Source organism: Cyprinus carpio, chromosome A25 (genome assembly GCF_018340385.1).
Source record: "Cyprinus carpio isolate SPL01 chromosome A25, ASM1834038v1, whole genome shotgun sequence".
In the NCBI taxonomy this organism is placed as follows: Eukaryota; Metazoa; Chordata; class Actinopteri; order Cypriniformes; family Cyprinidae; genus Cyprinus; species Cyprinus carpio.
Window position 1 is genome coordinate 20,137,110 of NC_056596.1, and position 24,595 is coordinate 20,161,704.

Below are 24,595 nucleotides of genomic sequence, written 5' to 3' on the forward strand. Positions count from 1 at the left end.
AAATTATTTCAGAAAAAAAAGGGGGAAAAAAGTACCTTTTTTGATACTTGTCAAGACACTCGCAGCTCGCAATTTTTTGGGGTTGTGGCTAAAACTAGGGGACGTGTTTCTGGTTCCAACTGATAGGCCCCCAAATGAGCTCTTTTGATTGGCCGAAATTCTCTGCTCTCTGAACAGTGTCTGCCGTTGCCTCTACAGATGCACAAATCATTTTTGCTCCATTTTTTTCACACAGATATGTGGTGCAAAAAATATATATGAAAGAAAACATTCTACAAGCATGCAAATCTCATTGCAAGAAATCACAAACTAATTTGCGGATGTACAAAATTTGTCTGTGACTTCACATTTTTTGATGCAGGTGTGTGAATGTGTTTTGCACCATATTCACTGCAGAAATAGTAGCAAAACATGTGAGCGTACAAGTTTCTTGATTTCTGCACCTGCAGTGAAGGATTCAAGAAGGTGTAACTGTTGTGTTTGTGGGAAAGAAAAAAAAATCTACAAGTTTGCAACTTTTGTTTGAAACTTAAAATGTAATGCTAGACGTGTGGCTACTCTCTACAACTACAAATTCCGCTGTCACGGACGCTCAGTTGTTTTGCACCAAAAATACCTTCATAGTTTTTAATCCATGCTTTCACTCAATGTCAGTAGGTGGCAGAAATGGACAATATTTTGGTTTGCTAAATCAAAAGAAAAAGAAGATAAAGTAGTTTCACTTTCGCCAAATCATCCGATTCTTCCTGAAACATCTTGAGGTGGTCTGTAAGAAAGACATTTTCATCTTATTTACTGACTGAGGATTTATAAAAGCAGTAAGACTTGTTTCCTGTTTACTTTCACTTTGTAAGATTTAATCGCTTTCAGTTTCTTACAAACTGTTTTTAATTCCCATTAGCACCTTTAAAACTATAATGACTTGCTATTCTTCTAAGTGTAATAGAGCACTTATGAAAATTAACCATGATTTTACTATAATATAAGTGTAGTGACCATGTTTTTTTGGCATATTGATTTCCATTTGTATAACCACAGTTTTACTACAAATACCATGGTTAAACTATAGTTAGTGTAGCAAGATCATGGTTAATAAATTGTGGTTACCTTGGTTTTACTATAGTAACTATGTTTTGTTAGTTTTTTTGTTTTTGTTTTTTGTAGTAAAACCATGGTTATTTTTTGTAAGGGAGGCCAGCTGGTAAGAGCTGTGCAGGTAAATCTCCCTCCGCTGATCCCAGGAGGCGCACTGTTAGCTTCTAATGCTACAGGCTATAGTCCGTGTTAGCGCACCTGCCGGAGACCCGGGTTTGAGTCCCACTCGGCGCGGCATGGTTAGGACCGGACAGGTTACATAAGCATGTGTTTACAATGTTACTGTACTGATACTCTTACAGCGGTTCTTCATCTTGCAGCAGATTAATTGGAATTTAATCAAGGTTATGTCATCTCACACAAGTTACATGAAATATAATGTGCAGTAGGTCTAAAGCTGATTTGTTCTCACAGAGCATCATTATGGTGAACTGCTGTGGTTTGGTGTCTGAGAAAAATGTGCCAGGTACAAACTCTCCACTTCCTCCTTATATTACAGCTGTTTATTTTGTGTATAATTCTTATTATCAATAGTGTATTTTCTCAGGTGCGGATCTTCTGAAGAGAATGTTGAGATGTTTGTGTGTTTGTTCTTCTGAAGAGAGTGCTGAGGTCTTTGATCTTTTGAAGAGAGTGTTGAGTTGTTTGTGTCTGTTCTTCTGAAGAGAGTGTTGAGGTCTTTGTGTGTTTGATCTTCTGAAGAGAATGTTGAGATGTTTGTGTGTTTGATCGTCTGAAGAGTGTTGAGGTCTTTGTGTATTTGATCTTCTGAGGAGAGTGTTGAGGTTTTTGTGTTCGATCTTTCGAAGAGAGTGTTAAGTTGTTTGTGTGTTTGATCTTCTGAAGAGAGTGTTGAGATGTTTGTGTGTTTGTGCAGATCTTCTGAAGAGAATGTTGAGATGTTTGTGTGTTTGATCTTCTGAAGAGAGTGTTGAGATGTTTGTGTGTTTGCTTTTTTGAAGAGAGTGTTGAGGTTTTTCTGTTTGCTTTTTTGAAGAGAGTGTTGAGTTGTTTGTATGTTAAATCTTCTGAAGAGAGTGTTGAGATGTTTGTGTGTTTGTGCAGATCTTCTGAAGAGAATGTTGAGATGTTTGTGTGTTTGTGCAGATCTTCTGAAGAGAGTGTTGGGATGTTTGTGTGTTTGTGCAGATCTTCTGAAGAGAGTGCTAAGATGTTTGTGTGTTTGTGCAGATCTTCTGAAGAGAGTGTTGATGTTTGTGTGTTTGTGCAGATCTTCTGAAGAGAATGTTGAGATGTTTGTGTGTTTGTGCAGATCTTCTGAAGATTTTGTTTTGTTTGTTTGTGATCTTCTGAATAGAATGTTGAGATGTTTATGTGTTTGTGCAGATCTTCTGAAAAGAGTGTTGAGATGTTTTGTGCAGATCTTCTGAAGAGTATTGAGAGGTTTGTGTGTTTGATCTTCTGAAGAGAGTGTTGAGATGTTTGTGTGTTTCATTCACATTCATTTACATGTATATGTATACACATATAATGTATACAGTAGGTGGACATCCAAAACGTTGTTTCTACCGCCGCTCGTACCGCCGCGCGGCGTCTGCAAAGTGCATTTGCAGCTTTTGACCGCTGAGCGGCGCTTTAATCACAGGTTTTTTCAAACAAGCGCATCAAAGCACATTTTCGCAAATAGACGTCAGCTTTGCCTCACCGAAGTGTTATATTTGATTGCAGTCGGGGAAAATGAAAGATAAAATATTTAATATTCACAGATGAAAGTTTAGTCCTTATGAAAGATATGTGCGTTTCTTAGAACGAATTCAAGCAGGATAAATGTCAAGCCTATGAGCCTGTGCTTATATTTTCTCTACATCCATATTTTAGATTAGACACATTTAAATAGTGTGCAGTATTATTTATATAATATGAATTATGTGTTATATTATTAAAAAGAAAATGTGGTTTACTTTGCATCGGAGCATTAAAAGTGGGTAGCCTATTGTGAGCTAGGCTTGCGTGTTTTATAAATTATTTTCTTTATTTTAGTAAAACGTGAGGCACTGTATAATTTTCGCTCCCATTATTTAGGCCTAATTAAAACAAGGAACGAATAAATTAAACCTGCACGATTTAACTAAATCATTGCAACTGTAAAGAATGGATGGATTAATAAAACGTCCTCACTTATCAACAAACTGCACACGATGTAAAAAAAAAAAAAAAAAAGAGAGCTTCATTAATTGACAACTTCAGTGATTTTAAATGGAGTCTTCTTTGCTTGCTTTCATATAATTTAAGTAAAGTAAAAATAAATAAATAAAATAAATAAATAAATTGCAGCCGCATTTAAATGCAGGTTTGTATAATATTCCGTAAAATATCAGTGCAAGATTTGCTCTGCATGATGCTGAGTGCACGCAGCATTTATTCTTATTTGTCTACATATTTTATCTTCATTACAAATCTTGTTTGGTTTTATTTTGGATAATTGCATGTAAAAATATTATTTACTTTGTAATGCATATGCAAAATGTGAATTGTTATTTATATTCAAGTGTTTGTGCAAAAATTATTAATGCGCATGCATGACAGGGAGGCGCCCTCTCGATCACGTAATTTTTTTCCTAATAATGAAATAACTGAAAATTGTGGCGTCTCACATACATGAGAAATATATCTACAGAAAGCTTGAAATATCTTTTAAACGAATCAATTAAAAACAAAAGCATTATGTAATTTGTGAAGGTTGTATTTCTGTTTAAAGGCGCGTCCATGTGGAGAGAGTCAGCACTGTGAATTTCATCTTGCAGCCGACAAGAAAACATTTTATTTTATTATTAAATAATTAAAATGTCTCCTTTTTCATAATTATTAGGCTACTTCTGCCTGTGCTTTGTGACGAACTTAATGCTTGTTCTTGAGCGTGGGAATATATTAAGGCTGGATTATAGTTGTAAATTTAATATAAATTTGTGATTAGTTGAATAATGACAAATGAACGACTAGTAACTAGAAAAATCTTACGTGTGAAGCAGACCTATTAAATACCATCTAGACATCTCTGTTAAAGTTTTTAAAGAATTTTATACGCGTTTGCATAAATTCTTCCTTCAGAACGGTCTGTAATGGAGAGATGCCTTAACACTGATTTTTCCTCTGAAACACAAAAACGAAAGTTGAAATAAAATAAATTTTTTTTTATGTTTTGAGAATGATTGGGCTCAAGCCTCCCCCGCGCGTTTGAGACACGCTGCCGAGCAGAGTATGAGCGGAGCGGAGTGATTCTGACTGAAGAGGAGCGGATTTTTTAAAAGTCAGGAGCGTCGTGGTTTTTTACTCGCTCCAGCACCGCTCCATCACGAGTACAATTCATGCCAACAGCCCGTAATATAACTGCATATTTAGCAAGAATTCACATGATAAACATATTTAGCTATAGCTTGATACACATAATCTCTCCGATCAGAAGACTATAATGACGGCAATAGTCGAGCGGGATGTTACAGGCTAGTGCTCAAGGATGTTGTCTGGCCTTCTACTGATTATTTTCGGGTTAAAGCATGATTTAAACAGATACAGCACATTCACACGTAATCGCTGTCGCAATAATGCATTCAAACAAATGTAATCTTACAGTAGGCTACTTCATCTGTATCTGATTTTGAATGAGCAGAAATCTGTAACAAATGCATTGATCTGTAGATAAAATAACTGACGAAAATGTAAACTGTTTTTTTCATCACAAACAAATTTTGCACAGCAGAAAGCAGCAATTATACCTTTTAATGCTGACAATTTTATTAGTTTGGCGTTTGGTACAAAAAGTTGGTACAAAAAGTTGGTACACAATAGCCTAATCCCCTTTGAAACTCTCCTGTAATTTTATTTATTTATTTATTTTTATTTTATTTTTATAAGCTATTATGAACATAACATTTCAACTTTAGCCACGGAGTGAAGGCGGAGCAGTGTTTCTGGTATCAATGAACGCGGAGCTTAGTGATTATTAAATGCTCGGAGCGCGGAGGGAAATTGTTGCTGCTCCACTCCGCTCACATAGGCCTACTGTACTGCCGAGTGAGAGAGATGTTTCGCCCTATATGAACAAGGGCGTAGGGTGTAGACACGGTTAGACAGTGTCTGCTATATTTACAAATAATTGATATAAGAAATAAAAATAAATACATAACGTAAACCAGCGGCATAACGAGATGAAAATATAGACTAGAAAACTGATTTAGGCCTACACTTGGTCTGTCCTCCGTCCATGACACTGACTCACTGCGGAGCTGCCCATTTTAATCTGAACAGCTCTTAACGCCGAGTGGATGGCATGATGGGCTAGTATTAAAAAATAATATATATTTTATATTAAAACTTGTTTTGAACAATTTCTTTGTCATTTGAATATTGATTTTAAGTAGGGAGGCAAAAAGAAAAAAATCGATTTAAATTGTAAATTGGATTTTTTTTGTGAAAAAAATCGGGGATTTTTTTTAGGCCATAGGCCTATGGCCTAGCCCTAATGCAACAGTTTTTTTTTTTTTTTTTTTTTTTTTTTTAAGTTAAGGCAACTTCCTCTGAAATTAAGTTATAATAACTAATAAACTTTATTGCGCTATACAGTAGTCAACATTTGAAGTGATCAAACCTTTCTTTAAAGTTGTCCTTAAAACCTGTTCTGCAAGTTTGAAACCCTCATAAGACTGTCCATATGAAAGAGCAAGAGATTCACACCTTTATCTCGACCCCCACAAGCTATACAGAACTACCCCCAGCCCCCTCCAGCTGAACTGAATTTGGTCTGTTTTTTGGCTGTGAGGAACGGTGTGTTGTCATGTTACTGGGTTGAACAACGCTATCTCACGACCAATTCATGCCTGCACTCACAGCAGCCCTTCTCTTTTTATTCATTATTTTCCCGCAGCCCATATTATTATTTTCACTAGACCAAAATAATAACAAATTATCAATTGATATTTAATCATTATTTTTTGCCAAAATCATTGTTATTTGTGAACGTAGGCGTTTGCGGAAGGCTTTAAGACCAAGAGGAATCCTCCGTAAGCTGCTCCCGCTTCACAGCGCGCGGGACTCGCGTAAACTAACCCAACATTTAGCAAGGCAGGAAAACATTCAGTCTGCCTGAAGGAAGAAGTATTTCATTTTAAGTTAATGCTGTTAAATAGAGAGTAAAAAAATAAAATAAAATACAACTAGTGTAGGCTATCCTTAAACTTGGAGCTCATTATATTGAAGTACAAATCCAAACACCAGAAGCAACCTACACTCTCAGTGTTCTTTCACTGAAAAGTATGCATTTTATTTATTTATTCACAGGCTATATGGTTGAAATAGTAATATTTTAGTTGAAAACTTTAAGTGCCATTGTTTAAAAAATGCATGAGATGTTTCATAGACCTTCAGTTGTCATGCTTTAAAATCCCATGCCATTTGTAATTTCACTGTATTTTAACTAATTACTACCCCAATTCTATAATGGTAAAATTTATTCAGACCGATGGCATTTTTTATGACATTATTTATTTTTATTTTTAGAATAGGCTAATTGTAACATAAATGGATGAATCAAAAAAAAATATAACTTTTTAACTGCAGGCAGATATAGGCCTATATTATTGTACATTACAAATATTTTGATCCCTTATTTTATTAAAGAATAAATACTTATTTTCTTCAAGAATAAACATTATAAATAAATAATTAAAGAAAGAACCTCTATTAGCCCTTATTTGTAGGTTGTAGGAGATATGCGAGCGATTCATAGATTTAAAAAGTGGGGTGCTTGGTTTCAGAAAACGAATACAGCTCGTAAAAAAATGCTATGATGAAAAAGTCATGCTAACTTATTAATTCATAGAAATAATTTAATTAAATTTTTTTTTTTTTCGAGATTCAACTTGAATTTCAATACTATTAAACTGACTTTAAAATCTCAAGGAGTTTATAAGTTGAAACGGTAAAAATGTCACAGTGCATGCTAGCCTAAATTAACTTGTATCTTGTATAGTATCCGAAGACTTGAGTGCATGTTAGCATAAAACTAACAATATAATTTGATTTTTTTTTTTTTAAATGAACAGTTCCTGTATAAAATGTGACAGCAACCTTTATATCAAACATTTTGAAATCGTCCACAGCTGAGCATCGCAGGAGGGAGATCTGAAGTTATATTTGTTTGTTCACGAAGTGAATGTGATGCACAAAGTCATTTTTAGATGCAATGGAAAAATAAAGCTGGATAAAAACATACACGAAAACCCGCTAAAAAATAAATTACATTTGTGAGAGTTGCATTTTATTACATTCAGAAATAATAACGGCAGGCCTAATAATGCTATAGGCTAATGTACCAACAGGACATTTTTAGTTCCCTTCACTTTACAACAAATCCTTTAAATTTAAAAAAATTATCAGAACAGAACAAGAATTACAAATATATAATTCTAATGGATAAATATAATTGCAGCAGGCTATATAATAATATAGGCTTATAAACAACAACAAAAATAATAATAATTAAAAATAATTTAAAGCGATACATTATGTTGGGCTTATCTCTCTCATTCGGGACAAATCCAAACATGTTGCCCATTTGAAGCTAAACTCTTATTCATTAGGTAAAAATAGGCTTTGGATTTCACACGTGTTTCAGTATCGACCGAAAAAAAAAAAAATCATAATTAGCAAAATTATGCCAAAATGGCCCGCTGCTCGCGCCGCATGGCTCGGTGAACGACTGCTGTTTCCAATGAATATGTGCGCGTGAGGCACTAGCGCGATCAAAGTCATAATTCACAATTATTGGTCACACAGTAAAAGCACAATTAAAAAATGCAAAATGTTAGCAGTTTTGAAAAATCAAGAATAATAACAGAGTTAATAAGAATTATTTGTAAATGCTGGACCGTTCTCATTTCGCTCTGCAAATGGAACCTGAAGATTATTATTATTATTATTATTATTATTATTTTTAAACCAAGAATGAACCGAAATGAAAACATTTTAATCCGTATATATATATATATATATATATATATATATATATATATATATATATATAATGACTGTTTAAAAATAATAGCATGCATAAGAGCCTTTGTGTAAAGGTTTTTTTTTATTTTTTGATGAGTAGACTGTAGCCTAAGACTATCCTATTTTTAATGGCTTTTAAGGATGTTATAATGTATATTATAATGTTATTGTTGTTTTACGTCTTCCTTTCATTTTGCAATTACATTCACAATCCGTCCCTTTGCGCCACCTGGCGGTAGTTTCGCGAATGATTTTAAACACGCGACTGATTTGCAGTTAACGCCGCGGCCCTGCGGCGGCATTACTCATTTTGGTTGTCTACCATCTGTATGTCTCTCTCTCTCTCTCTCTCTCTCTCTCTATATATATATATATAGTGTGTATATATATTTCATATGTATGCATTCATGTATAAGTGTAGTGACCATGTTTTTTTTGTCTTATTGATTACCATTTGTATAACCACAGTTTTACTACAGATACCATGGTTAAACTATAGTTAGTGTAGCAAGATCATGGTTAATAAATTGTGGTTTACTATAGTAACTATGTTTTTTTGTTTTTTAGTAAAACCATAGTTATTTTTCATAATGGAGGCCAGCTGGTAAGAGCTGTGCAGGTAAAGCTCCCTCCGCTGATCTCAGGAGGTGCACCATTAGCGATTGACCCTACAGGCTCTGGTCCGTGTTAGCACGCCTGGCGGAGACCCGGTTTCAAGTCCCGCTCGGCTCTGCGCAGCGCGGCACGGTTAGGACCGGACAGGTTACATAAGTGTGTGTTTACAATGTTATTTTACCTATACTCTTACAGCGGTTCTTCATCTTACAGCAGATTAATTGGAATTTGCAGTTTTTCGGAATTGCTAAAACACTAAAACCCCAATCTCTAAACCAAATTTCACTAGCTTAAACTAATTTGGCAAATAAAGCACTATTTCTGCTAAACCTTAAACATGTTCAGGCAGTTAGGCTCTATTTGCAAATCTCATGCACTCTTTTTGCAAAACTCTAAATGATGTTTTATTAACAAGGTTCGGAAGGAGCGCGTCAGATACTTAGCCTAATCAACACCGGTGGAGCACAATCAAGTTAATCACCACAGTGTAAATATAGCTGACTTACCTCTATCCATTGACGGTTTATCAGAATTTGACCGTTTATCCAGGCTTATTTGCGGCCACTGCTCTACCCGACCAGCCACACGCTCCCCACGACACAGAGACTTAACCTTGACTCTACTGGCATCACTTCCAATTTTTCCCTGGCATCCTTTTATCTTTCGACTGTGCCTACAATTCCTCCAATCGGAAGTTGACCGTATTTAATCCTGAGGCAAACGCTGATTAATTCTGTCCGTCCTCACGAAAGGTAAACAAAGCGGATCTGTACGATCAAAGTTATTCGTCTCCCAGCAATCAGCCAAACCTCACTCCTAAATCCACAACAGGGCGGCCAATATATCGAGTCGAATTCCCCACAGAATCAATAACATCTCTGTGAAATCTTGTGAGAAGCATTCAAATTCGGCGAAGAATTCTGTTAAAGCTGATATCAGAACAAACGCCACTAAATGCTTCACACAACTTTTCCCAGCACTTCAATGCTTTAAGTATTACTGAATTTGAAAGTTATTTTTAATGTGACAATATTTTTTCATCCTTAATAGGTTTCCCCCATGTATAAAACTAAAAGTTTTATAATGTAGGAAAGCAAACACTTATTTTAAAATAAAAAAAGATATTAAATGACCACTAGTAGATGGCTGCAGAGAAGTACTTATAGGCCATTTTCACTCCCTATCATATAGCCTATATATTTTTGTATTCATTAAATTATATTTAGACATTATGAATGACAGTAATAAAAGTACATTTTATCAGATGTAAGATATTTATTGCTTATGTATTGCTGTGTACTCTGATAAAGGTCTCAGAAGCAGTTTTACATGCGTTTTAATAAATGTCTATTTGACATCTGACAGGAAACATCTTAGAGACGTACTGCAGATGAACAAGCACTCTTAAATACACATCTTGCATATGTAAATGCAGACATAAGATGTCTCCGAGATGTACATGTGTGATTAGGGTGAGTGCTTTACTGTCAGGTGCTGGTGCCACCTTCTGTAGAACTTAATGGCAGTAGTGCTGGTGTCGTCGAACATTAGTCTGGAGCCCTACAGTGGTTCTCGAAGTCAGAAAAGTCATAACAGTGTTACAAGAATGTTGTCGGTGGTATATTTTCACTGCAAAACGATAAGAAATGCTGCAAATATCATTGCAAATTTTGAAAAGTAAAATTACAGATACAGATAAAAAATTACTTGAAAAAGTACAAGTACACAAAAAAGCTACTCAATTACAGTAACGCGAGTAAATGTAATTCGTTACTTTCCACCTCTGCATTTCAGCATTTCCTGTCATAATGTCACAAACCACCCTTTCCCGTGGCCTGCAGCTGAAGCAAGCGTGAGGCTGCCTCCACTTGTAGCATAGGCCCACACATCTCTGTCTTTTTCCTACCAATAACTCCTTTTATTACAATCGCGGCCCCCGCTCCCCTCCCTCTCAGCTCTCTACTTCATTTAAAATCACAATATTCTATTTTTAATAGCAACATCACTGCCCATTCCACCCAAATGCTGTTGCCTTGGAGCCACCTCCAATGGTTCACAACATCCGGGCACAAATCCTGGCAAGTGCGGAATTAGATCCTTCATCTAAGGCCATCACTAACGATTAATTGGGTAACAGAGTTTTCTGTGGATTATTCTGTTGATTAATCGGATAATTATAATTTATTTTGATGGTAGGAAAAGAGAAGAGAGAGGAAAAAAAAATAAAAAATAGACCTAACCAAAACAATAGCCTTTAAAATTACCTAAAATACATATATAATTAGCAATGAGGCCGTGGTGACTGGTTTAAATGAAGTATGAAAAGCAATTACAGATACTGTCCTATTAAACAAAACTTAACATAATGTTTTAAACATGCACATTATATCAAAAGCCTTCAAAGGGCACCAACGTCCCGACAATTGTTTCTACATGTCACTGTGCAGTCTAATCCTCGTCTAAACATTTAATTCAAATGTACACAATATTTAATTTTGGACAATTCTTTACAGAAAAGACAGAAATGCTACAGCAATCATAAATCCTTGAACGTGGACATCAAATGTTGCCATTTTTCATTACGTTCAGCCATTTCACTGAAATAATCTGTTCAGCTTTCCCCCATAGGCAGCACGAATTAAAGAAGGGTTTATGATCAGCCCTTTCGAAGCCCTGCCTTCTCAGTTTTGCATTAGCCCATTGGAGTGGCTACTCTGAAAATTCTGTGATAAGAAACTCCCAATCGATCTGTCAGCTCCATATAATTCACAGTTTCCAAGCATAATCACCTCGATTGCTCTTAACCCTCTGAAGTCTAGGGGGTTTTGGGGGCCTGGAGAAGTTTTGACATGCCCTGACTTTTGTGCTTTTTTCAGTTGCTTTTAAACATATACATGGCTAAAGTCTGAAAACACTGTATTCAGTACAAACTTGGCTACAATAATATGTAAATAGCATGTATGTACATGATTTTGTTTTTGAGAAAACAACGTTTATGCGTGGTTAGTGAAAAACTAAAATTTTGAAGTCACTGAAATAAGGTCATAAAACACATACAGAACATTTGTTCACAAGACTGTCAAACCTGGAGCTTGTAGTCTAGAATTTTTGCTTCAAAATGATGTGAAAATCATCTTGTTTACTCACTCACAGAAAACAATAGATTGATTTAAATTTTTTTAGACACTTTTTGTTTGTAAAGGGCATATGCGAGTAGGCGTCAACTATCATGAATATTATTGTGATTTATACCTGAGAAGACAAAGACCCACATAATGAGCTGCATAATGAGCCTTTCAGCCAGGTGTGTCACTGAGAGGGAAGAGTTACAAGAAAGAATGTAAGAACAAAATAAATGTATATATTTTTATGTTTGTAGTTTATTTAGAATATATTCAATTATCCCACAAAATAATTTTTTAGATTCACTTGCGAGTGCAGTTAAACAGTTTATTAGGAACAATCAAAGCTGACTTTCAAAGCTGAATTTTTAGCATCATTACTCCAGTCACATGATCCTTCAGAAATCCTTCTAATATTCTGATTTTCTACTCAAAAAAAAAAAAAACATTTATTGTTATTATTATTATTATTATTATTATTAATGTTGAAAAGAGCTGAGAATATTTTTTTCAGTTTATTTTGATAAATTGATAAATTGAAAGAACAGCATTGTTTGTAACATTTATCATATTAATCATTTTTATTTATCATCACGTGTTTGCTAAAAAAATTTTTAATTTCTATATATACTGACTCCAAGCTTTTGAATGGTATAGTGTACATTGTTAAACTTGGAGTAAGACTGGATGCTGAAAATTTAGCTTTGATCACAGGAATAAATTAAATTGTAAAATATATTCAAATAGAAAGCAGTTATTTTAAATAGTAAAAATATTGAACAATATTACTGCTTTAGCAAGCTGGTATTGACTGGTATTATGTAATGTTGAAATATATAAATGAACATCACATAACTAGCATTTCGAAAGTGTATATTGTCTATGTGCTCTCAAATAAACTAAATGATAAACTGGATTATTAACATTATTGTGATGGTCAGTGATACTAGTAGTACAGTAGAACATGTAGATGATGTGAATTAAACTTTATAATGTTTCACTTGATTATACATTTAGTCAGGAATTACAGTTTGGAAAAAGTCTAACTAGTAAATGTGTACACGTTGTGTGAAACCTAATACAAGTATATAAATAAAAAAAGACTTACTCATGTTTATGATCTCTGCTGGATAAAGTGCTTCATTCTTTTTTCTGAGGAAATCCAAAACTCAAATCCTGAGGTAATCCTCAGCGCATCTTCTTGGGGTGAATTATGTCTTATTCCTCTCAGCCCGAAGCAAACAGTAAAATAAAATAAAAATAAAAAACTTGAACAGTCTCGCTGCTTTGTTTTCTGTATGGGTGTTTACAAGCCGCGAGCTTCACGTGGAACATTAAAATATCAATACCGCGTTCAGCGCGTGGGTGTGGTCGCATTAGATATAATGAAGAGAGACGTGAAAGACGGACATCGCGTTGTTTTCATATGGATTACTTTATCACAGAATATTTGTTTTTGGTAGCACTTGCTTAGTTTAAAAGTAGACATGTCAAGCTTTCTATAGCAGTGGCGGCTACTGGTCTGTCAGAGAGGGGAAGCTCATTTTCGGCCTACATCATAAAATTGTCTATTTTATTTAAAATTAAATTCTGCCCTACGTTCCTTTTCAAGAAAATGGTCTGTGACCCTGTCGTACCAACTAGGAGTCTTTTCAAGTGACTTGACCAGTGTTCTCTCAATGGCCAGCAGAGCTAGGCTGCTTAAACGGCCTTGGCCCATTGTGTTTCCGGTGTAGGACTTGAGTCGCTTTAAACAGGAGAAGCTCCTTTCTACACCTGCAGATGTAGCTCCAATTGTTGCCACTAATGAGAACAGTTTGTAAAGCTGAGGCATTGCACTGTCCAACTCCATGTCTTTAAGGAACACCAAGTAATCACACAGCTTTCCCCTGTTACCCTGCAAGTCCTGATCTGAATACAGGACTTGAAGTTCTGACCTCAGTCTTCCTGAATCAAAGTGATGGCCATAACTTTGTCAGGACGCTTTGGAAGGCCTCCTCTGGAAATACCTGTCTCATGTCATCCAAATTTCCCTGGATTGACTAATTCTAAGAAGAGCATGCTTTCCAAATTTGAAAAAACGTCGAGGAATCTGCTCCAAGATGTTATCAAGGATGGCCATGTACAGATTTCTGTATCGCACTTGGGGATCCTGCAATTGGGTCAGACCGGCGCTTTCTCATGGGCTCATCTCGTGGGTCTGATGTGAGATCTGCTGTTTTGTTTTTTACACTCAGCATAAATGGCTTGGAAAGCCCCCTCTGACCTCTTCTCTTTGACAAATGCAAAATGCATTAAACTCTGTAAAACTGAAACAAGGAATGTGGTGTATAATTGTGTGAAATGTATGATGAAAATCAAGCAATTTCGCCAAGCAAATATCAAAGAAATAGGTTTGCAGCAGTTTTTATTTCGACTGAACTTGAGAAATCCGCGATGGGACTGAGCGCGAATAGCTTCAGTGATTCCTTATAGTACAGAATCGCTGTCAGTCAAAAGGAGATGCAGTCTTTTGACAGACCCTCCAATCATCACGCAGAAGCTCGGAGTTCGGGCCAGCCCACCCCCCATTCACCCCCAGAGACGCTGAGCGTCCGTGGGTGGGACATTAATTGGCAGCGTTTATCCAATGACCGTCTAGTTTCGAAGCGCTGAAAAAAAATGTTCAAAGCAGCCCCATTGAAGTCAATGGACGCTGGGCTTCAATAGGGAAATGCACTGTGATGCTGCGGGAATGTATGAGAAGGAAATAGAGTCAGCCGACCTGCTATATGTAACTGATTCTGAACGAACTCATCTTTGAGATGAACGTTTTCTAACGCATTTTTAGTCAATAAAATGTTAATACAATAGTACATATTTGACCATTAATTTTGTGACATTATAAGGGAAGCCGAGCTTCCCTTGCGGTCTTAAAGAAATCGCCACTGTTCTATAGATATATCTCTCATGTCTCTGTGTTGAGTATTTGCTGAGTTACAGTTCATGTTAAGGACGCGTTTCTAAATTAAGATCACCGCGGACCAAGGCTGCAGACAGTACACCTTGTTTTCTTTATTTTATAAATGCACAAAGCTTTGTTGTTATTATGTGTGGATACAATAAAAATAGACCCTTTACAGAATCGATTGATGTATTGCTCTTATCTGTACGACCAAAACTGAAAGTGTAATTTAAGTTCTTTTCAGGGTTATCAGGAGAAGATGCCTCATAATGCGTATATGTGGGGATCGACTCCAGAGGGTTTTAATAAATTCTCTCTCTCAACTGTAGACAATGATCATGCAATCAATAAAAAAAAAAGAAAAATCATGGTCTTAGCACTTGGCTGGCAAAAGTCGACATCACCTCAGCTTTCAAAGCTATGCTCATGCATCCAGATTCATGGCACTTATTTGGGGTACACTAACACAGGAAATTCTATTTTGCTGTATGCTTAACTTTTGAATGCAAGCTGCACCAAGATTTTCTGACACGTTATCGGAAGCATCTTATTGGATTTGCTAAACAATTATGCAAAAAAGTAATCCTCATAGCATCCACCCTTTTAGACAACTCAAATTGCTCTGAGTATTGAACTCCCTGTCAGGTGCTGCAAGAGTGTTCCCGGCGGAGCAAATGTTTCTCTTTCAACTACCGGCAAGACTCACCCATCGGATGCAGTGAGTATTGAATTCCTGTCAGATGCCGCGAGAGCCTTCCGGTCGAGCAAACCTTGCCTTTTCCATCCAACTACTGGCGAAGTTTACCCATCTGATGCCGCAAGTATTAAACTCCTGTCAGATGCTGCAATAGCTTTCCAGGTCGAGTGAATGTTTTATTTTTAACTAATGGTGTTGCTTACCCGTCCGTGCAGTGAGTATTGAACTCCCGTCGAAGGCTGCAAGAGCCCTCCCGTTGGACGCCGGCGAGAGCCTCCCGGCCATACAACTTTACCTTCCTTTCTTATGGTCAGCGAGGCTTACCCGTTCGATGCTGTGTGCTCCCATCGGATGTCGGTGAGAGCCTCCTGGCTAAACAACCTTACCTTTTCCTTTCTACGGTCGGCGAGACTTTCCCATTCGATGCTGTGTGCTCCCGTTGGACGTCGGCGAGAGCCTCCTGGTCAGACAACCTTTACCTTTCCATTCTACGGTCAGCTTACCTATCTAATACTGCGAGTATCAAGCTCCCGTTGGAGGCCTGCAAGAGCCTCCTGGTCAGACAACCTTTACTTTCCATTCTACGGTTTACCCATCTAATACTGTGAGTATTGAGCTCCCATTGTATGCCAGCGAGAGCCTCCAGTCTAGACAACCTTACCTTTTCCTTTCTACAGTCAGCGAGACTTACCCATTCGATGCCAGGAGTTTGAGCTCCCATCGGATGCCGGCGAGAGTCTCCCGGCCACACAACTTTACCTTTTCTTCCTTTCACACAGTCAGCGAGACTTACCCATTCGATGCCAGGAGTTTGAGCTCCCATCGGATGCCGGCGAGAGTCTCCCGGCCACACAACTTTACCTTTCTGTCTTATATTTGTTGAGGTTTACCCATTCGATGCCGTGAGTATGGAGCTCCCATTGGACGCTGGCGAGAGCCTCCTGGCCAGACAACCTTTACCTTTCTATTTTACAGTCGCCAAGCTGACCTATCCAATATGCGAGTATTGAGCCCCCATCGGACGTCGGCGAGAGCCTCACGACCACACAAACTTACCTTTTCCTTTCTACGGCCTGCGAAGCTTACCCAGCTGATACAGTGAGCATGAAGTTCCTTTTGGATGCTGGTGAGAGCCTCCTGACCACACAACTTTACCTTTCTGTCTTACATCTGGAGAGGCTTACCCGTTCGTTATGCAGTGGGTTCTGTGGGCTTGAAGTTCTTTCTTTTTCCATTTCTACGGTCAGCGAGGCTTACCTGTTCGATGCGTGTGCTCCCGTCAGACATCGTCGAGAGCCTCCTGACCAGACAATCTTTACCTTTCCATTCAACGGTTGGCGAGACTTACCTGTTCGATGTGGGTGCTCCCGTCGGACGTTGGCGAGAGTCTCCCAGTCACGCAACTTTACCTTTCCATTCGAAAGTAGGCGAGGCTTAACCATCCGACACCATGAGTCTCGACCTATCAGCTATCCTCATGTCTTTCCCCCCACCTGGCGGACTTACCCGTTCGATGTTCTGAGTATGATACCCCATCGGATGTTGCGAGAGCCCTCCCAGTCGGGTTTTCCTTTTATCTCTCCCCATCTGGCAAGGCTTACCCGTCTGATGCATGTGCTCCCATCAGACATCTGCGAGAGTTCTCCCGGACAGGTTTCTATACTTGCTGCCCGCAAACGAGTCTCATCCATCCGATGCCGTGAGTATTGATCTCCCATCGAATGTCGCAAGATTCCTCCTTGTCGGTCAGCCCAAAGCCTTTTTATCTGCCAAACTCAGAGGACCCACACGTCCATTGTCCTGAGTCTTAATCTCCAGTCAAAGGCTTCATGGGCCCTCTTGGTCAGCCATCTGCCCTTTGCCCACTGAATTACAGTGGCTTCTCAGCCAGTAGGGCCCATACGCCGACACTGTGACCTATTCCAGTCGAGGCAACTCGGGCCCTCCTGGTCGGGCTATACAATCACGCTGCTCCTCCCCATCGGCCAGTAGGACTCGCCCATTCCAACGCTGTGAGCTCCCGTCGAGCATCGGCTTGAGCCCTGCTGACTGGGCGCCCCAAACCACGTAGTCCAGTACCAGCAGCTGGTAGGGGTCTACCCTTCCAACACATAAGTCACTCCCACCGGAGTACGTAGGCTCTTCCGGCCTGCCAACCAGCTGACGTTTTAAAAATTAGCCCCCGCCAGTACTCAATGCTTATTTTGGGGGGCGTTCTTAGTCTGGCAGCTGTCCTTTGCTCAATTGCTTTTTGGGGGTACTCTAGGTTCAGGCCATTCCCAAGCTTGGAGCCCTTCCCCGGACAGCACACCAAATATGCATTATCATTAGTGGTGGGCCGTTATTGGCGTTAACGTGCTGCGTTAACGTGAGACTCTTTTTGGGCGATAAAAAAATATGTGTTGGTATTTTTGTGTGTTATAAGAAAGCTATGATGACTTTCACTGTGATAGTTAAGCGCGGATGTATACCTAGACGAATTGCACTGTAGGGGGCGAGAACGAGTATTCGAACCTGTGTGTATGCCTACTGTGAAATTACCAAGCTTCCCAAAAAAAACCTCGACAAGACTTGGGCCTGTTTCACACATACTCTGTCTGCAGTGCGTTACGTATGTGGTGCAGAAGCAGCACGGACTCATTGTGCTTTCACACAGGACGTGTTTGCAGTCAGCTACTGATCCGCGGCTGTTTTGTCCACAAACAAAATTTGTTCATTATTCTATATTTCAAACCATGTAAAAAAAAATAAATAAATTGTGACTCACAGAGCAGAACAGTAACAATCTTTCATAATCATAGACATTAGTTTAAACTTAATAAATACAAACAACATATTATTCATGCATTTGACTTCTAGGTTTGTATAATAAGCTGCTCAAGCAAGCGGCAAAACATTTATACAACAATTAGCCTACTTTTCTTGTTGGGATATCGCAAATATTTTAATATTAAAGCACCGCTGACAGAAAACAGTCGACTCTTGTGCCTTTTGCATTTAAATCTTTATTACAAGCAATCGCACGGTTCTTAATGAACTTTGTTTTTTTTCTGCTTCCATAAAAGTGCAGAGGCCTATATCATGTTGCCTCGTTTATCTAAAGGTGCTCTTTTTCTTGTTTTAAACCTAGCCAAAAACCCATGTGTTGCGTGTATAACACAGAAGCCTATAATTAGTATTCATTTATTGTGAAATTACTGCATTTCCATGTCAATCCATGTAAATTTTTACCGCAAACAATGCGCTATCACTTTATTTCAGCGCATGCAGCACAGCAAAAATAGACTCGGTACGTAAACGTACCCTGCACAGCTGCAGACGCACCGCTCCTGGAATGCACTGACAGACCACAACCGCGTGAACGCTGGGTGTGTAAAAAAAAAAAAATGCAACGCATACGCACTGCAGACGGAGTATGTGTGAAACAGGCGTAAGGTTGTTTGCAACTTGTGCAATGCGGAATTATTTATAGGAGTTCTTTCAGTCTCAAGTACCACCTAAACGCAAAGCATCCCTTAGCTAATGCGGAAGATGCCGGGCCAAGCACTGATGTAAGCGCAGGGGAAGAGTCATCGTCAAACTACTATGTTTGAGTGCAGCACAGCTCTATCAGTACTAACAAGTACATCTTATTGAACATAATTTGAATGCCTTCGGCAGAATTCAAATGAGCCATTTTAATCTAGATTAATCTAGATTAATTCCAAGATTACAGTGAGAATCTAGATTTAAAAAATTAATCTATGCCCACCACTAATTATCATACTTCAGCTAATTATATGTAAGCGTGCACTTGTGAAATGATGTTTTATTAACAAGGTTCGGGAGGAGCTCGTCAGATACTTAGCCTAATCAACACCGGTGGAGCACAATCAAGTTAATCAACACCACAGTATAAAAAAATACAGTTGACTTACCTCTATCTATTGATGGTTTATCAGCATCCCTCCTCCACCCCATCTCCTCACTTCGAGTTCATTTTACAACTATACAGGGAGAGGGGTACTCTAGGTTCGGGAGCTCGGAGCCCTTCCCTGGACAGCACGCCAAATATGCATTATCATACTTCCGCTAATTATATGCGTGAACTCGTGAAACACACTCATTCACTTAAACACTTATCACACTGTGATGCATTTGTGCTGCAGAAATGCTAAACACAAGTGGCAAAAGTTAAACACAACTAAAGCACAGTTGTCATCGTTTACACACAATGATTCAAACTTGTTCACACTTGTTTCTAATGATGTGATCAAACCAACTGTACAAAATATGAGCCAGTTCAGAGTGCACAAGTGGTACAGGTGACTGAATAATGATACGAACAATAGATGGAAACAATCTGAGAAGGAGAGGAGGAAGATACCATGTAAAAAGTGGAGGATGAGGAGGAAGAGTATGAGGAGAGAAAGAGTAAGGTTTAGAGAGCTTTTTCAAGGCTGGATCTGTCAGACCAGAGGGTTTTTATATCTCTGTCTAGCATAAAAAAGACTACATTACTTGTGATGTGGACAAAGTCCTCAGGCCGGACTGAAGCACAAAGACATGATGCTGAGACATAATGAATCTCTCATTGACCCTGATTTTACAATTGCACAACTTGCAGTATTTGATTGAACTGTAACATGCTATTCATTTAGTTTTATTTGATCTTTTTGGCCTTTGCAGTTGGACTGAAGAATTTTTGCAGTATCCAAGTGCTGAATATTTACAAGCATTCAGTACTATTCTTGCAGTACATACAGTAGGCCTATACAATATATTCGCCTTAGTTGCAGTTACTATACTTTTTTACAGATCTGCAGAATTGTTTACTCAATAGAATACCTTTTTTCTGTAATGTTCTGTATGCTGTGTTCTCCATTTTTCCCCCGTAGTATCTAATGAATGCTCTGTAGTGTTTTCTTTATTGACTCGTGTGTGTGTGATCTGAGAGCACCGTTTGATTTTGAGTGTAAGTGAAATGCTTTTCCAGTGATTGTTTGATTTTGACAGAAGAGTCAGAGGTTTCATGAATTTAGTTTGAGTATTTGGATTTGTGTTTAAGGTTTTGAGAAAATGAATGATGGTTTCAAGAAATGTGTTTTAGCAATTCAGAAAAACAGTCGTAACTCACAAGTCATATGAAATATAATGTGCAGTAGGTCTTAAGCTGATTTGTTCTCACAGAGCGTCATTATGGTGAACTGCTGTGGTTTGGTGTCTGAGAAAAATGTGCCAGGTACAAACTCTCCACTTCCTCCTTATATTACAGCATTAACTGTTTATTGTTTGTAAAATTCTTATTTGTTATCAATAGTTTATCATTCTCTGAAGAGAATATTGAGATGTTTGTGTGTTTGATCTTCTGAAGAGATTGTTGAGGGCTTTTTGTATTTGATCTTTGGAAGAGAGTGTTAAGGTCTTTGTTTTTTATCTTTTGCAGACAGTGTTCAGTTGTTTGTGTGTTTGATCTTCTGAAGAGAGTGTTGAGGTCTTTGTGTTTGATCTTTTGCAGAGAGTAGTGTTGTTTTTGGTGGCCTGTTTTAATTTTAGTCTAGTCTTTGTGTGAAGCTGTCATTTTAGTTTTTATTAGTTTTAGTCACGTTCATACTCTTTTTAGTCTAGTTTTAGTCAACGAAAACTTATGACATTTTAGTCTAGTTTTAGTCGACGAAAATGGTATTTTAGTCTCTTTTTACTAATGCAATTCTATTTAACCCAGTCAATCTAGTACAAGTACCTAGAAGTTTAGATGAAAGCAAAATTTTTTTTTAGCCAAACCCATTTCAAACATGGTTATCTTATTATATTATTGTTACCTTATAGACTCAAGAATACATCCATTCCAGACACGGAAGATGCTCTGATTTGAATTTACAACATTTATTTTACCAACCACACATGTTAGAAGTACACACACATACATTTAAATAAAATAAATAAAAACAATAAATAAAGTAATTAGAAAAAAAATCTGCTAATTTTTCTCCCAAAGACAAACCCCGGCTGGCCGGCCATTGGTCCCTTTCTCTGTGTCAAGGTTGATTTATACTCAACGTGTCCGCAATTTTGCTTGGGTGAGTGTAGAAAATATGACGTAATCGCGGTGTTGCCGGAAGTTTCGCGAACTAATTTCGTGTGGCGGAGTGCACAGCATTTTTTTCACATAGCTCCGCATCCGAACATGCACGAGTTCAGGGCAATTCTAGCCAAACAGGCACGTCTGTGCCAGCATTTGTGTGAAACAGAAGCAGTTTACAGTTTTTTTCAATCGCTAACAAGCGCTTACCCATACTTCAGATACTTTTTCTAAACTCTTAACACAGACTCACACCTACAAAAAAACACAAGTGGCCAAATGGATAATTTTCTTCTCAAAAACACATTTTGTTAAATATATACTAACTCTTCATTTCAAAATAGAACACATCTTTCTCTGCACACACTAACTTTACCAAAACAGTGTAAATCTGACTCAAAATGAAATTATTCTGTCAAAGAATAATACTTGTTTTCACTTCACAAGGTACATGCAGTCAATCAAAGTACACCAGGTTTCAAAATACTGGCTATTGTTGACATTACAAAAACTGCATAGACTTTTATGTTTCAGTTTTACAGGTATTTGCATGCAAAAGATGCAATCCACAATTTTTACACTAAATTTCTTGGTTGGGAACTGTATGTCCACATGTACAGTAATGTTCACATTCAAAAGCTTTCCAGTAAAAAGCAAATCAGTTTTATTTTCCTTTACTGTTTACTACAGGAGGTACAGTAGAAACACAGTATGATAGAACAGAAAAAGTTTTACAGTTTTGCCTACAGTGAAAAAAAATATCCATGAAACACACAAGAACATTCTGAATAAAAAAAACAACAGCAAAAAGCCCAGATAAACAGGGGGGGGACTAAAAAACCTAAAAAATTACTGTATAATCTCTGCGATCTTCAGGGTTAGGCCACATGTTTTCATCACCATCACATCTGATATTATCCAAGGTGATGCACCTGGGATAAAACTGCTTGGTATGTCGGATACACCCTTGGCAATCATGAACTGTGATGTCCCTGCAGCCAGCATCCATGGCTTCAAGGAGGGACATCCGGTCATGTGGCTGATGGTCATAAACCTTCCACCTCCATGCAGAAAATAACTAATCTATGGGGTTGAAAAAAGGTGAATAGGGTGGAAGGAAGACACTTACCAGTCTTACCAGACTTCAAACCATGTTGTTATTGCTTTCGAATGATGGAAAGCCACATTGTCCCAGGTAATTACAAAGGTCCTCAAGTTTTCACCGTCCTGATCCTGCTCTGGAACCAGGCGCTGGTGGAGATCATTGAGAAAGGCAAGGAGGCGCTCGGTATTATAGGGTCCAATCTGACATCTGTGAAGGAGTAATCCTGCATTTGCAATTGCTGCACACATGGTAATGTTTGCCCCTCTCTGTCCTGGAACATCAACTGTGGCCCTTTTTCCAATTACAGTTCGTCCACGTTGACGCCTTTTGGCCAGATTGAATCCTGACTCATCTATGTATATGAATTCATGAGGGGCCTGGTTGGCCTCCAATTCAATAACTATCTGAAACAAAGTTTATGTAAATCATGTCATTACTGTATAACATACTGTGCTGTAACCTATTATTGTGTTGGTTACCTACTTGCAAAGTGCAAAGCTTATAGAACTGGACATTGAATTGAATATACACTATACCTGGACATATTGTCGTCGTAACTCCTTGACTCTCTCACTGTTCCTCTCAAAGGGAACAGTGTAGAGCTGCTTCATCCGCACACTGTGTTTGGACAATGTATTGTGAAATATCTCATGGTCCTCCACAATTCTAGTTTTTTTAATTTCGTGCAGTTTTATTGCATTATTTGCAACAACCATTTCTACAATGGCAAGCTCTTGATCATTATTGAGGAGCTTTCCTCTTCCCCCAGAGAGTGGAAGACTTTGCATTCTTAAGAGGGACAAAAAATTCTACATATGCATTACTGTATGACCTTATTGACAAGTCAAGTGAGAATAGAAACAATCCATGTAAAATGGAATACTTACCTGTTGGTTTGTTGAAAGATGCGTATAATGGAGGCAACCGTTGACCGCTTCAAATTGGGCTGCACTCTTTTACCAGCCTCTCTTAGTGAAAGACCATGGTTGATTACATTGTCAGTGATAGTGGCACGAATTTCATCACTGACTACTGTTCTTGCAGCCCTTGGAATGCTGCCACCACAAATTCTTACACCTCTACCTTGCCCTCTCCTTGGGCATGCTCTTCTCCCTTGCCCTGCTCCTCTCACTGCACCTGCACCTCTTACTGCACCTCTCACTGCTGCACCTCCTGCACCTCTCACTGCTTCTCTCACTGCACCTCTCCTGCACCTCTCACTGCATCTCTCACTGCATCTCTCACTGCTGCACCTGCGCTTCTCTCACTGCATCTCTCACTGCTCCTGCACCTCTCACTGCTTCTCTCACTGCTCCTGCACCTCTCACTGCTTCTCTCACTGCATCTCTCACACTCCTGCACCTCTTACTGCACCTCTCACTGCTCCTGCACCTCTCACTGCTTCTCTCACTGCTCCTGCACCTCTCACCTCTCTGCATCTCTCACTGCTCCTGCACCTCTCACTCTCACTGCACCTCTCACTGCTATCCCCTGCACCTCTGACTGCATCTCTCACTGCATCTGCTCTTCTCACTGCTCCTGCACCTCTCACTGCATCTCTCACTGCATCTCTCACTGCATCTGCTCTTCTCACTGCTCCTGCACCTCTCACTGCATCTCTCACTGCTCCTGCACCTCTAACTGCTCCTGCACCTCCTGCACCTGCATCTCTCACTGCATCTCTCACTGCCATCCTCACTGCTCCTGCACCTCTCACTGCTTCTCTCACTGCATCTCTCACTGCACCTCTCACTGCTCTCTCACTGCTCCTGCATCTCTTTTTGTATTTGATGCTTTTTAGTTTCTTAATACCTCACTGTAACCTGCTCCTGCACCTCTCACTGCTCCTGCCTCTCTCACTGCACCTCTCACTGCACCTCTCACTGCTCCTGCACCTCTCACTGCTCCTGCATCTCTCACTGCATCTCTCACTGCACCTCTCACT

The 24,595-nt window shown here is 38.6% G+C and overlaps 1 protein-coding gene across 1 annotated transcript in view; it reads left to right on the forward strand.

Annotated features, from left to right (window-relative positions):
- The first annotated feature begins 714 nt into the window (after nt 1-714).
- The window catches only part of LOC109106915 (von Willebrand factor A domain-containing protein 5A-like), a 51,275-nt gene continuing 27,394 nt past the window's right edge, over nt 715-24,595 (forward strand). The window contains exons 1-2 of the mRNA XM_042715944.1: nt 715-818; nt 1,510-1,561. Of these exons, the coding sequence (XP_042571878.1) occupies nt 1,519-1,561 (43 nt within the window). The 5' untranslated portion in view covers nt 715-818; nt 1,510-1,518. The remainder of the gene's footprint in view (nt 819-1,509; nt 1,562-24,595) is intronic.